This window comes from Colletotrichum fructicola (genome assembly GCF_000319635.2).
Source record: "Colletotrichum fructicola Nara gc5 chromosome Unknown KSG_Nara_v1_contig11, whole genome shotgun sequence".
Taxonomy (NCBI): Eukaryota; Fungi; Ascomycota; class Sordariomycetes; order Glomerellales; family Glomerellaceae; genus Colletotrichum; species Colletotrichum fructicola.
The window spans coordinates 256,474-271,070 of record NW_027094061.1 but is presented as its reverse complement, the minus strand read 5'-3'; the positions used below and the strand labels follow the sequence as shown (position 1 = coordinate 271,070).

General features: G+C 52.5%; 5 protein-coding genes across 5 annotated transcripts; 2 read left to right on the top strand and 3 right to left on the bottom strand.

Annotated features, from left to right (window-relative positions):
• Window positions 1-2,327: 2,327 nt before the first annotated feature.
• oxdC-0 (Oxalate decarboxylase OxdC) lies at window positions 2,328-3,903 on the top strand (the record flags this gene model as incomplete). The annotated part of the gene is made up of 4 exons (XM_032037168.1): window positions 2,328-2,687; window positions 2,751-2,965; window positions 3,033-3,157; window positions 3,209-3,903. The coding sequence occupies 4 exons, from the start codon at window positions 2,328-2,330 to the stop codon at window positions 3,901-3,903; spliced, it is 1,395 nt and encodes a 464-aa protein (XP_031884038.1).
• Window positions 3,904-7,884: 3,981 nt separating this feature from the next.
• CGGC5_v016588 (putative sulfate permease) lies at window positions 7,885-10,081 on the top strand (the record flags this gene model as incomplete). The annotated part of the gene is made up of 3 exons (XM_032037167.1): window positions 7,885-8,218; window positions 8,287-9,185; window positions 9,245-10,081. The coding sequence occupies 3 exons, from the start codon at window positions 7,885-7,887 to the stop codon at window positions 10,079-10,081; spliced, it is 2,070 nt and encodes a 689-aa protein (XP_031883994.1).
• Window positions 10,082-10,345: 264 nt separating this feature from the next.
• On the bottom strand, window positions 10,346-10,927 carry CGGC5_v016587 (uncharacterized protein; the record flags this gene model as incomplete). Its single annotated transcript, XM_032037166.2, has 1 exon — window positions 10,346-10,927. The coding sequence occupies one exon, from the start codon at window positions 10,925-10,927 to the stop codon at window positions 10,346-10,348; it is 582 nt and encodes a 193-aa protein (XP_031883990.2).
• Window positions 10,928-12,683: 1,756 nt separating this feature from the next.
• On the bottom strand, window positions 12,684-13,237 carry CGGC5_v016586 (uncharacterized protein; the record flags this gene model as incomplete). Its single annotated transcript, XM_032037165.1, has 2 exons — window positions 12,684-13,034; window positions 13,088-13,237. 2 exons carry the CDS (start codon window positions 13,235-13,237, stop codon window positions 12,684-12,686), a joined length of 501 nt encoding a protein of 166 aa, XP_031884036.1.
• Window positions 13,238-13,953: 716 nt separating this feature from the next.
• On the bottom strand, window positions 13,954-14,262 carry CGGC5_v016585 (uncharacterized protein; the record flags this gene model as incomplete). The annotated part of the gene is made up of 1 exon (XM_032037162.2): window positions 13,954-14,262. The coding sequence occupies one exon, from the start codon at window positions 14,260-14,262 to the stop codon at window positions 13,954-13,956; it is 309 nt and encodes a 102-aa protein (XP_031883932.2).
• Window positions 14,263-14,597: the final 335 nt, after the last annotated feature.

Genomic DNA, 14,597 nt, shown 5'->3' with positions numbered 1-14,597 from the left:
GATGTGCTCAATCAATCTCTGAACTCCCTGATTGTATTTTCATCCCAACTGTGCTCCTTGCGCACTTCCAATCGCACTCAATTCCAGTCGCTGGTTTGCTTGTCTTCCTGCAAGGGCAAGTCGTTACCCTAGCCACTGATGTCCTGGGCGATGCAAGCTCACGGCGCCTCCTGTCTGGACTTGGCCTGCGCCTCCTCATCGGTGATTCCAGGCGTCTCCTTCTTATAATGCGTATTGATAAGGTGCAGCCTCACCGTGTCGTTCCTGGAAAAGCCTTTGTTGCAATGCACACACACAAGGGTGTGAGCTCTTCCTCTTCCAGAAGGTCTGTGTGAGGTGTTCTGATGTGTGGCGGTGCGTGTGTTGGCATTGATACTCAGATCTGTGTCGGCCCCTCCTTCTTTCTCAGTAGAAGTTTGAGTCATGAGATTCTGCGCCTGGCTGGAAGAGCCGGAGGTGACGACATTGGATGTTGAATCGTGTGGGCCATCCGGCAGGGGAGTCCTCAGTTGTCTGATAGCACTTTTCAACGCTTCGTCGTGAAGGACAGTAGGACCAATGTTGGCTGTTGTGAGGTCTCTCGCGCGAACGACCCGGCCATCAGCGAGTAGAATCACAGCGCTGAAAATGTTAGCACCAATCAATATAGAATGTGGTTTGGTCAAATACTTTTTGAAAGGGTCCGCCATTGTGCGTCTGGCCTGGATGAGTCTTTGGTGTTGAGTAGACTACAAGTGAGGTTGGTGAAGGGTTGAAGGAGAAGGTTGAGAAAGAAGTGAGAAGGGAAATAAAGAACCTTGGGGAGGGAAATAAAGAAGTGAAAAGTTTTCAAGCAGGTTCTGTGTGCGCGCAGAAGGAAGGACCGTTTCAAGAAGGGAGCGCCTGCCTCAAGCTGTGAAGTTATTGTATGTTGGCTACTGAACTTTTGTCAGTGAGAGAGTGAAAGGCGGGAATATTATGTTAAACAGGGTAAGGAGAGATGACCAAAAGTGAAATTCAGCTTAATTCTCATAGCAAATGAGCCCTTCTCTGTTTAGTATATATTTAAAACTGGGAATCAAATATTTTATGAAACCAGTGATACGAGACTTAAGGCAGAGCATTTCCCACAAGTCTACATAATTAATGTCCAATGGTTACTAATTCATTCGAATTTTACTTAGCTAACATCCACATTGCACATGCCGTTTCCAACGCTTCCTCTCTCCATCGACCCCTACGCGATGTTCCTTCTCAGGTGAAGCTGGCCTAACAGACAGTGAAGTCTTGGCTAATATGTGAGGAGTGGCTATTGAATATGTCTGAAAACGCCGTTGGATGGCTGCGATTGCTCGTGGATCGGCCCAAGGCATGGTGGAAGTGTGAACAATAATTGCTGATATTGGAAACTTGGGTCTAACACCAAGTTTGAGAAGCACTTGGGATGTTTATTCTTTCAAGAATGAAAATGCGCAGTCAATACAATGCACTTCTTGATTTTAATTACATTGAAGTACTCGATCGCACTGTGATCTTTGTGGTCTTATTCGCCTTACGTGGTCTGATCGCATCACCGACATTGCCCATGTTGTTTGATTTACTTTCCTGGCTTTCTTATCACAACGCTTGGTCAAGATCACCAGACACCTCAACCTCAGACTCACCAAGACAACAACTTGGCTCAGTGTCGTTGCTGGGCGAGACGCGTGCATGCAAGGTACGTACCTGGGCACTCCAACGCGTCATCGCCATTCTCCCGGATGCATTTTCCATCATCCAAGACTTCGTCCCCTCACCATCATCCGACAGACGGACCATCAAAATCCATGTTGGGCGATACTTCCAACATGCCGTCGAAACCCCGGCTGGGAGCACAGCTAGTTCGCTGTAGTCACCAATCATTTACCGCGCGAGCAGGGGTTGTAGCTTGGGGTAAGGGGTAAGCGATGCTGATACGGCGGACCCCGCAGCTTCGTGCGACGCGCAGTTCGATCGAGCTCACCTCCGACCCTTGCGATAGCTATGCGACCAGCCTGCGGAGAAGCGTCGGCCTTGACTCGGTGTCAACGCCGTGTTGCAATCTACACGGCCTCTGATAGCTGATGTGCCCGTTCGTCGGAGGAAGAGCTATCAGGGGTCGAAGGATGTGCCCATTGGTCAATCAGAGCTAGCTCTGAGCTTCGAGGTCCCGAAAACTTCCCATGATCGTACCGAGGATCTTCGCGTCTTGGCTTTATTCTATGGGTATAAAAGCCATTGCTGCAGAATATTGGTTTGGAGTTACGTGCCAGACAAGTCAATCTTTCTTCTGCTGAGCAGCCTTTTGACCTTCCTACCTCACGCCCATCATGCATCTCCCGCTCCTCTCCGGAGCTGTCCTGGGTCTCATCGCCCCTACCCTCGCGATTCCCGTCCAAGACAGTCCTCGCCAGCGTCTTCTCGACGGAAAGGGTCTCCCTTCCAAATACCGGTCCAGCGCGCCTCCTTACACGCCCGGTCATAAGGACAAGTACGACGGTCCTGTTGACTCCGTTGGAGATGAGCTTGATCCCTTGCCCTACCGCAATGGACTCGGTGCTTCGGTCCTTGGACCATGGAACGAGGCTCGCTCCAGACAAAACCCCGATCTCGTTCGACCTCCCAGCACCGATCATGGCAATCTGGCCAACATGCGCTGGAGCTTCGCTGACTCCCACATTCGGATTGAGGTTTGTGCCCCATATTGCGATGTGCCACAGACGCGATTTGTACAGCACTGACATACACCCTAGGAAGGCGGCTGGACCCGACAGACTACAGTTCGCGAGCTATCCACGAGCGTCGAGTTGGCCGGCGTCAACATGCGATTGGACGAGGGCGTGATCCGTGAGCTTCACTGGCACAAGGAGGCTGAGTGGGCCTACGTTCTCGACGGCAGCGTTCGTGTCACCGCGATCGACTACGAGGGAGGCAATTTCATTGATGATTTGAACAAGGGTGACCTTTGGTAAGACGCAGCCAACAAATAAAGCCCAGTCTGCTTGACAGGAACATAACTGACCCAAAACATCCAGGTATTTCCCATCTGGTGTTCCTCACTCCCTTCAAGGTCTCGGCGAGAACGGCACCGAGTTCCTGTTGATTTTCGATGATGGAAGCTTTTCTGAGGAGTCTACTTTCATCTTGACGGACTGGCTTGGTACGACACCGTTCAATACAATTATTTGAGCAAATACTAACCGTACAAAAGCCCACACCCCTCGCTCCGTTATCTCCAAGAACTTCAACTTGGCCCCAGAAATTTTCGCTCACATCCCTGAGGGTGAAAAATACATTTTCCAGGGAACTACTCCCGGCTCGATCGGCCACGAGGCCCCCAACGGAAAGGGCGTCAAGAAGTCAAAGCACCAGTTCACTCACAAAATGCTTGCTCAGGAACCGAAGAAGACGTCTGGTGGACAGGTCAGAATTACGGACTCGAACAACTTCCCGATTTCAAAAACCGTCGCCGCCGCACACGCTATCATTGAACCCGGTGCCCTCCGAGAAATGCACTGGCACCCTAACGCCGATGAATGGTCCTTCTTTATCAAGGGACGTGCCCGAGTTACGATTTTTGCTTCTGAAGGAAACGCGAGAACTTTTGATTATGTTCCCGGCGATGTCGGTATTGTCCCTAAGAACATGGGCCACTTCGTCGAGAACATTGGCGACGAACCCCTCGAAATGCTCGAAATCTTCCGCGCCGACGAATTCAGAGACTTTTCACTATTCCAGTGGATGGGAGAGACACCCAAGAAGATGGTCATCGACCACCTCTTCGCCGAAGACCCCGAAAACGGCGAGAAATTCTGGGAAAAGGTCCGCAGTGCCGAGAAGGATGAAATCACTCTGCCTGATGCTCTGGAGAAGGAAACCGATGGCACTCAGACCGACGAACTTTGAGGGAGCACTGCCACAATGGAAGTCCGGAACCCGGGAAACATGACAGCTTGGCTTTGTAGCCTGTGCTTTGGAGTTTTGTTTCGTTATCGACGATGAAACATTTGCAGCAAAAAAGTCATTGCAAAGTCTACAATAGTTGCTGATCGCTCAATAATACCATTTCATTATTCTTGGCAACTTAGTCCATGATGCCTACAATTTCGGTCTGGCCGTTTTGTTCCATTCAGCCGAAACCAGAAATCCCATCCTTTTTTTGCGTTTTCAGCCGAAGAGCGAGAGTCTCTAAAATCAACTCAACAAACTTCCGTCATGAGATGGGCATACTCGGGGTATCCGTGCTCTCTGGTGACTCTGGTCCCATCTTTCGTCCAAACACTACGGGTTACTCAGTTGCCGCTGCCAAGCTTAGACTTTGTATCACCATTCAGTCAGCCGCGCATAGATCGCCTCCTTCGCTTCTCGAACTAGAAGCAGAACACGTATACACTAGCGGTCTATCAACAATAACGCTCTGTCTGACCAGTCAAGACCCCAAATACTCTTGCCGACAGGTCTCCGAAGGATACCCGTGGCAAATACTTGTTTGCCGTACTTCGAATAGATCTAATCTAGGAGAAAGAGGGGTCATGTTCGTGATCACTACCTCGGTGTGGTTGAACAGGACTACCATAGGCTATCGCCCTTGCTGGGCTCCTTCACACCCCCCGCGACCCGCGGCCAGGCTCACCTCGCCAGGATCATTACCCCTCGCGCCCATGTCCTTGGGGCTTATCACCGGAGAGGTGTGAGCAGGAGGCGGAAAAGGCAGAAGGATCAAGAAGGTGGTGACTCTGTCGAACAGGGAGGCGCAAGGACGAACCCCGCACGATGGGAGGGACGCCGCCAAAGGTGAACACCATCACCACCGGGCCAATAGTTCCGTTTCAGTGGGAACGGGGGATGCGCGCGCCGGAGCTGACAAGAGCAAGCTGCACGGCCAGACCCAGGCGAAAGGACGTCTTCGTCCAATCTTTTTCCGCAGCGGCAGAGGCGTGGGCGCTCTTGGATGGGTGAGAAGGATTCAAGGTTGCGCGGGCGATGGACACCCATTCCTATTCTTGGAAGTTGGAGATGGGAAGAGGGGTAAAATGTGAATGGAACCGAGTGTGCTAAAAATGATGACAGCGGTTGGAGGATGTTTCTATGGATGGTTTAAGCAGCCAGCAGTAGCAGGCCAGCGACAAGACAAGCCCCTGGCAGACTTGAGCATGGAAACCGAATGCCATCCCATCGAGGTTCGCATCCCACCCTCATTCGTCGTCGGTCTGCGCAAGCATACGCTGCTATTACCGAGCAGCCAGTCAACGGCGGCCTTTTTACAACAGACGAGTGCTGCAAGAACCCTGGTGGGTGTGACCGCTGCATCTTGATCGAACAGACGTACCGTACTCCGTACACAGACAGTGGTAACATCCATGACTAGGGATGGCGCATATGTAGAAACTCACAGCTCTTGTTGCTTCCCCATCCCATCATGGCCCACAACCCGTTCTCGCCGAATCGCCCTCGTTAATCGCAGGCGGGTAGACTGCCATTTTGTGCCATTTCCTGCGTAGTAGCGCTGGCTCGATGCTGCCCAACCCCGGTCGGCGCCGGACACGATCCCGGTCATCCATGGCCGGAACACGGCACCTGATTCGCGGGCTTGGCATGCCACCTTTTGCCGGGGAAATCAAAAGCTTGTCCCGTCGTATCGAAGACAAGGCCTCGCTCCACTGGACAGGGAACTTCGGGAGGGTGTGAAGAGCCCGGTGGAGACCGCTTCCCACCGGCACACGACATCGTGCCTTGTCATTGCGCTCGTTAAGTCTGTTCCTCCAGCGAGCGAGCCAGGCCCCTTGCTAGCAACCGATGGCCGTGACGGGAGCGCTATTGGACGGGTATGTACCCCGCGTCTTGGCCCATAGTTACGCGGCGGGAGGGGACTTGGTAGTGAGAATGAACGACGTGGGATTGCGCCCGCGTCAGACTAACGTGCGGTACATGTACGGCGGGCGTCAAGGAGGGAGGTCAGTCAGTACTCAGCAGAAGAAGAGGAACAAGAAGGGCGAATAGGCAGGCTGCGAGCACGCTGCCGTTTTGGGATGGTTACAAAAGCACCTTTTTTCGCTGACCGACGTCAAGCAGGCCCCATATTGCTGCTTACTATCTGACCGTACTATGGAGACTTTGCCTTACATAGAAGCTCAACGGTGCATTTGCAGATGACGAACACCGGACCCAGTCTACGTGGGCTAAGGAGAGGACAAGAGAGAGCCAAGTGGACGCTTGTCTTAGGACTGAGAGCCTGTTATCTCTTCTCGCCAATCCCGAAGAGGGAATTCGATATGGTAGCCGCCAAGAGCACCTTGGGAACCTATGCATGCAACCCAAGACCTACTACGCAGTATGGGGGTCATCCGAGGCGTCGAGAAAGAGCTTGGCTTGAAACAATTTGGGGACTTTGGGTTACCAGCGAGCCCCTCGGCTTTTTCTTCTATGGGACCTTCGCACCCTTCGTTCTCTCGTTCTCTCTTCCCAAGGTGGTCGCGCGGTGGCGGGCCTCTGTCTGCGACACTACCTAATACTCGCACAGATTTGCGCTGTGCGACCGCCAAGACCGCCCATCGGTGCTTTGAAATTTGCAGAAACCACGAGGAAGCCAAGAGAATGGACTTGGCGGTTGTCTTAGCATTGCGGCTCTGGCACGCCAAGGATGGTGAATTCTGCCCATAGAGAGTTTAATGACTACAGACGCTTGGATGGACATTGGAATAAACATGGGATGCTCAAGGTTTCCTGGTCTTTGAACATGGCGAATGAGGGGCCACGGCTGGCCATCTCAGCTGACGTGCTCTCCAACTCCAATGTCCTCGCCCTGCTGCGCCGTAATCATGTGTGTGTGCTATGAACGTACCGTCGCATACCTAGTCTCGTAGGTAGTAGACGTGCTTCTCTCAATCAGCATCGAGTTCCCTTACTCCAACTATGCCATCCAAAGATGTCCCTTCCCCGGCCGCATGTGATCTGCGATCCCGTTTTGTTCGCCACGCCCTTGCTCTCCCGCGCTTTACAGCCGTCCGGTGGGCTGCTAGTTTCAAATTGAGTTGGATAGACATACTACCTACCGCATACCACATTCAGTCCTCGGGCCTTATTTTTGGAGAAGAGACGGTCTTGGAGTTGCAGCACTTGTCACCCTTCCCAGGGGCTAGCTTGTTAACTTGACTGGTCTTCGTTCGCGGCGCGACTCCGCGCGAGGGGGGCATTACCACCGCACGAACGCCCATCCAGCCAAACTCCCACCAATGTGAACTGCTCGACGCTCAAATGACCAAGCCGTGATGAACTGCATTAGACCCGGTCACGTCGGCAAGTGAGGGGATCCCGAAAGTCGTCCGAAGGAGGGTACGGCAGTTTACTACGTTGTCGACGGTGATGTTGGTTGTACAGCCAGCCTCCATCCGTGATGTATGTCGTAGCTCTGCGGCTGCTGCTGTATCTGGGATTGCTTGGCTCACGCCTCCCAAGGCCCTGACCCCTCACCTCCCAACCCTCCTTCACGGCTGCATGAGTGTTCACTGTGCGGCAGCGCGGGCGACTTCATCCCAGGTTGAGGTCGCGTTCTCATGTGGTCTGTGTTGCAACGGGAGGACTTGCGCAAGCGGGCAGCTGCAATGTGCGGATCAGATAGCAATGCATTCTCAAGCATAAAGAACACCTCCATCAGCATCACAGCGGGGCTGGATGGCTTGTTGTTATCTCTGCATTGTCAGAACATGAGTTGAAGAGGCCGGGAGTAGGGCCGACGACGATTGCACCATCATCTGTTATGAGAAGGATATAACCATCTCAACTGTTTGAAACCAACGTGTCTGTTCTCGAACGACCAAAGCAAACAGCTCAGACACCTCCTTCTCTTCTTTCTTTTCTGCTCCCGTTTTGGCAGACCTCGTTGTCAAGATGTTCAACTTCAAGGGAAAGATCGAACATGCCCAGGACGAGTTCGTGACGGACGCCAGCATCAGCCGGGCCCGCGACTTTGTTGTCTCAGGGGCACCCAAGCTGCCTTCCGCCGCGGGCGTCTACCTCCTCGAAAAGGTCCCAATCGTCCAGTGGCTGCCGAAATACCAGCCCAAATGGCTCATCACGGACTTCATCGCCGGTCTGACCGTCGGTGTGATGCTCATTCCGCAGTCTCTGGCCTACGCCAAGATTGCAACTATTCCCATCGCCAACGGTCTGTACTCAAGTTGGCTCCCAGCTGCCTTTGCGGTGATTATGGGAACCTCAAAAGGTCAGTTCATAGTGAAGAAATGGGACAGCATGTTTCATGGGGATTGTCTAACCTTGCCAAAACTTCAGATCTCTCAACCGGTCCAACCTCCATTTTGGGTCTCCTGACTGCGGAAATCGTACACGACCTCAGCGAAGAAGGCTTTGATATCACCAAGATTGCCACATCCGTCTCCCTCTTTGTCGGAGTCTACTCCCTCATCATTGGTCTCTTCGGCCTCGGTTTCCTCCTCGACTACGTCTCATTCCCGGTTCTCACAGGCTTCATCTCAGCCGCAGCTCTTGTCATTGCCTTTGGCCAGGTAGGCTCTCTCGTTGGACTGTCCAACGTGCCTTCAGGAGTTTTCAACGTCATTGGCGACGTTTTGAAGCGTCTTCCTGACTGGGATGGACCGACCTGCGGCGTTGGTCTCGGAACTCTCATCATCCTCATAGGTCTAGAGAAGGTCGGCAAGAAATGGGGCAAGAGGCACTTCGCCATCAAGCTCCTCGCCAACTCCCGTGCCGTCATCGTGCTCGTCATCTTCACGCTCATCAGCTACCTCGTCAACCGCGGCCGCGACAAGGCTGACTACGCCTGGAAGGTCAGCCAGGTTAGCACCCACGGCATCGCAAGACCCCATGTCCCTGAGTCAAGTCTTGTTGCGAAGGTGGCGACGAGAGCCGTGGCGCCCCTTGTGGCCAGCACTCTCGAGCACTTAGCCGTCGGCAAGGCTTTTGGCAGGAAGAACAACTACCAGATCGACCAGAGCCAGGAGTTGAACTATCTTGGTGTCGTCAACATCGCCAACAGCTTCTTCAGCACGATGCCCGTCGGTGGCGCCATGTCCCGTACCGCCGTCGCATCTGAGTGTGGTGTCAAGAGTCCCCTCAACGGACTATTCACGGCTGGCTTCATCCTTCTGACTCTTTATGTCCTCTCCCCGGCTCTGTACTGGCTTCCTTCCACGACCCTGTCTGCCATTATTGTAAGTTTCTCTCGGACCAACAAAGACATACACAATACTGACAAAGCCCCCTTTTACAGATCATGGCTGTTGTCCATCTTTTCGGCCCCCTGTCCCTCTTCTACCGCTTCTGGCGCATTTCCTTTGCCGATTTCGTCGCCTCCATGATTTCCTTCTGGGTCACCATCTTCGTCAGTGCCGAGATCGGCATCGGTGTCGCCGTCGCCTGGTCTGTTGCGTGGACAATGCTGCGTTCAACATTCGTGAAGCCCGTCATCCACTCCAGCTCCAACGAAATCACCACTTCCATCCCGCAGCCCATCACCCGCATCACTGCCAGCGGTCCCCGTCGCGGCAGCGCTCCCGCCACGGGCACCCAGACCGAGAACACGGGCATCTCAATCCCCGGCGACACCATCGTCGTGGACTTCAACGACGCGGTGTTCTTCCCTAACGCCGAGCGCGCCAAGAACACGACTCTGACTGCGATCAAGCTGGTGTACCCCCGCGTCGAAAGCAGTCTCAGCCAAGACGACCGTGACAGGCATTGGAGCGTGGCGGCGGAGAAGCGGCTCGAGAGACTGCGCGCGCAGAAGCAGGTCCGCCTCAAAGAGACACCGCTTGCCGTTGTTGTATGGGACTTTACGATGGTGCCCTTCATCGACACCTCTGGTATTCTGACGCTGAAGGAATTGAAGGACGAGATTCGCGTGCACTCCGGCAAGAGTGTGCAGATTCGTATGGTGGGCATGTCGGACAAGGTTCGGAACCGGTTCTGGAGAGCGAAGTGGAACTTGGTTGATTTGGAGGAGTGGCGAGAGGAGGACGCCGACCTGGTGTACCCGTCCATGGAGTCGGCGATCTGGGATCGTGACAGCGAGTCGGGTGCTGATGCCTCAAGCGAGAAGAAGGGATAAAAGTCTGGGGCGGGAATACCGCGGTGGTTCGAGCAAAGGAAGGGCAATGAGCGATGATACGTATTTCCTAGTATGATGTTCAATAAGATACCTCTGTTCATTTCATCTGGCATCAACAGTCTTGTAGGAAAACACAGGATTGAATTCTCGATTGCTAAGGTCTCAGTAGCTCATGTGAACATTACACTGAAAAGGAATATCGATGCCTCCGGCGTATCATTTCAGCGACGGAATACGTGTCCGGTACTTGATTAAAGCTGGCCCTCAAAACCAAAAGAGCTTGACCTGAATAGCAGCAACAACGACAAGCAAAGCCAAGATCAATGCGCCGAACTTGTAGACCCTTGTGAAAGCCGCCTTTTCCCGCATCGTCATTTGGGTTTCCAGTTTGCCCATGCCGTCGTAAACTGTCTCGACATGGGTGCGCAAGAGACCGGTCAGTCCATGGAACTGCTTGTCCAGGCGATCGTTGAACAGATCCATCCGGGCCTCGTTCACGGTGCTGGCGAGAGACAACTCCTTCTGGAAGCGACTATCGAGGGCCTTGATCACCTCAAGCTGAGTTGCGACGCTTCCCTCCAGCTTAGATTGACCTTGGCAAACATCTCCATAGCGACGGGCGAGAATCAACGCCTCCATTGCACGTTGGTTCGCAAGATCTTGGGCGTGGTCGACGTTACGGATGTGTCTGTCGAGGGTTTGAATATCTTTGATCATGCTGCGCTGTTTCTTGATCACGAGCTTCTGGATTTCGCGCATGTGTTTAACGTCGGTATCGGCAACGGTATTACCATCCAGGGTGTGATCGGGCGATATGGCAATCAGATCCGACTCCTTGAGTTTCATCAGTTTTCAGCAACGCGCAATATGGAAACAGGAGTACTAACCAATCCGGAGGGGGACGCAAGGCGAGGTCGGTTCTCTGGCGACATGGCTATCTGTTTCTTCACCCAGTCAGCAGGAGGAACCTACTGGTAAGTCACACTAGAAGTTATCAAACGCAAATCTTGCCACACCCTGCATCCGTGATGTCGTCGCGCGTGCCTTCCAGTTCCCGACAAAGCGCACGAATCCCGAAGCCATGAGAGCCGGCGAAGCCATTCCATCCAGGGTCTCGCACCTGTTAGAGCTGTTGATTCCCTGACTGGGTATGACCACCGGACACATCCCAGACACACATTGAAGTGATTTGATCGAGACCGCCCCACAAGATCACGCCCCGAACGAGAGCATAGCGAATGACCTTCGGCTGGTTTAAGGTGCAACGAGACAAACGAACCATCCCGAGCCAGTAGTGGCTGAGGATCCCGACGCCATTGTCTGAAAAGAGAGCGTCTCTGAAGGACGATGCCCCGACTCACAGTTGAGTGGTTGACCGAGCCAAATAGTCCTGGCAATCGAGCATGCTCCAGAGCGGTATCTCAGGCCAAACCTCTCGACGACAATCGAGTCTTAGGGCTCAAAGTGGGACAGGCAGGAAATGTGGAAAGAAGTGCAAGAAAAACGAGGCTGGGAATGGGCTTAACTGGCTGAAATTGCAACCCAGGATCTCTTCCAAGATCTCGTCGGGGACATCATCGCCGGGCTCCTTGATCATCTTGCACTGGCTCACTCCAGGAGATGACATGTTGTCGTGCTATTGAGAGAGGTCAGTAGGCTCGGATGACAAATGTGAAGGGGACTGAGGGGTGCGTACGGCGGATGGAAGACTTTGGAGATGGGTTGGCGGAAGTTGTAGGAAGAATGGAGAGTGGGAAAGACTGAGAGAGGCAAAGGTGGAAGAAGTAAGCAGGTGTCGGGAGAAGGGCAAGGGGAGGAGGGTTAGTATTGACCGACGCCCACGCACAAACGCAGACGAAAAAGAAAAAAAGAAAGGTCAAGTTGGAAACGAAGAGTCTCAAAAGTCCGAAGGTGAGAAAAGTGTGAAGTTTTTGAGTGCTGAGATTGGTGTGGGTGGGTAGTAAGAAGGCAGGAGCAGGAGCAGGAACTGGGCAGGAACGAACATGAGGAAGGTGAGAGGGGAGGAAGTTCGGCGCGCGGCTGGTTGACGCGACGCGAACCAGGGAGCAGAAAAATCAAGGACAAGTAAAAATCAAAATCCCGTAGGAAGAGAATCTGTTTCGCGGTATTTACCTCATCGCAATCTGAGAAGGTTGTCGGAAGGCGGGAAGCTCGAAATCGTGTACCACACCAAGCCCAGTGCGAGGCTTGGATGGTTTGCGGATGTTGTTGGTTTTGGGGGAAAGACGAAATCCGAAAGGTTTTCGAGGGGAAACGGATTTTGGCCGAAGAGGGAGACGCGTCAGGTCGCCAGAGTTGAAGAAGGTGGTAGGCAGTACAAGGAACCAAGTCTTGGAATGGAGCGAAGTGCAAAGTTTTCTTTCATTCTTTGATTTGTATTGACACAAACGGAAGGAGCAACCAAACTTGGGGTGATGAAAGCGATTAGCAGACTTTTCATAGAAGACACAAGATCAGCATGAGAGGTCCCAGGAAGTGCGCAAAGAATCACTCATGCCAAAATGAATAACGGAGACCACAATCTCATGATTCAAAGTGATGTCTACCTAGAAACAGCCCGTACAAAGTGCTGGTTCCATAACTAGAGCCTGCGGCCCACAGCAAAGGCAGCAAGGACGAAGACAGTGAACCACGTAGCGAAGAACATCGTCTGCATGATAATCCGAATCCTCTGCTCTAAGCTGAACCAACGCTGCAACTGCTTCATTTCCTCCTCCAAATTGCGGAGGTCTCGCTCAAGTCTCCTCAGATTGTCATCCAGGGTGTTTATAGCAGCAATTTCCATGGCTTGCTCGCACCGGATGAGATCAATTTGATTCATCCAAGCATCGACAACATCCGGCTGGGGTCCAAGGTACGTGTGAGGGTGGTTGGTCGCGTTGAATGCAGCGGACTGGGCGGCCTCCCGTTGAAGCAGGGCGTTGAGCAGTGCCTAGTACACAACCAGTCAGCAAGAACACCAGAATCCCATCAAGACAAGCTCACAAATTCGCTGGCCGACATCTCGATCTCGTAGACTTCGTATTCAATAGCAGACTCTGGGATATTCTCGGTGGCATGAGTCTGCTCCTCCCTACGGGCTTGGATGCCAGGAGCACCCTGAACAGGGACGGCATCCTGCGGGCGAGATGCCATTCTGAGTTGAGTTTCGGTATGTCTATGATGCCAGCAACATGTGAGCCGAGTTCCAAGTGAGTGTTACGGGTTGCTGGCTTACCTGGCGCTGATGCGACTGTTTGTAAATTATTGATTGGCAGCGATGTGATCGCGTTTGAATGGGCCAAAATCCGTTATGGGGCAAACAAAAAATAGTTAAGAAGGTGATTTGGATTGGGAGGAAACTGGTTTCCTTGGCTGGACCTCCGAAGACAGAAAGTCGCGTGTTGTGTTGTGGGATGTGGGCGGCCCAAAAGACCGTGCCCAGCCAAAGACGATTTCTGGCTGCAGGTGAAGTTGAAGTAAAATCGAGGAAGGTGAGCTGAAATGGCAAACGCTTTTGCGTCCGGTGTTATGAAGTCAAGCCGTTCTCTGCGCTTGTGGTTGTGAAAGGGAAGAGATACCTTAGGCAAGGCAGGAGCGAAGGGAAAATTGGCAATAACGGTCTGCTCGAAGACTTCAAGGGGGCGGTCGGCTGAAGACACTGCGATCCTCGATAAATCGGATTGAATTTCAGGAGAGGTTCGTCATGGCGCGTCCTAGGGGCCAATGCTACGTACGATATCCATCAGAAACTCGTCAAACTACCGCCTCGGTCTCTGCAAAAGGAATTGTATTGTGTACACCCAAGGTGTTTCTCGTCCGAACCCGATCTTCCAAGCGACATCTCCATCCAGCTTTACCCCTCAAGCATATCAGTCGCGAGTGAGGTGAAGCAGGACATACATGAGGACCACCATGGCGAAGCCACCAAACAGCATGTGGTGCTTCTGTGGGAGCGCGGCCAACACGCTCTCCATGAGATCTTGGCGGTCAATGACACCTTTGAGCCGTCTCTGGAGAACGTTGTCCACCTCCTGGAGTCTGACAAGCTGATCACCAAAATGCTTCTTCAGGGCTTTGAGCTCGTGGGCATTGGACGCGGCGAGCCGATCGAACTTGTCATCGATTCGCTGACGATCGTATTCTTGACGTGTGCAGAGGCCACCAAGGTCTTCCTGCATTGTCGTGTACACCATGCGGATTGCTTCGATGGCGTCAGCGTTGACTGCGGATGACTCTGAATTGACTGCGTTGCCGGTCAAGGCCTCGAGAGCGCTCTTATCGGCCAGGTTAGCAAGCTCCTAGGCTTTAAACTATCTATAGATATCTATATAGGTATATACCTATATAATCTATAGGTATAGAGGGGTACCTAAGTAAGTACTAAGTAAGTATAACTAAGTAATAAGTAAAACTTTTTTATTTAGATATTAAATATATAAATGAAGTAGAGACTATAATTTAGGGTTTAAGTAACAATTTATTTTATAAATAACTATAACATCTTATATAATAA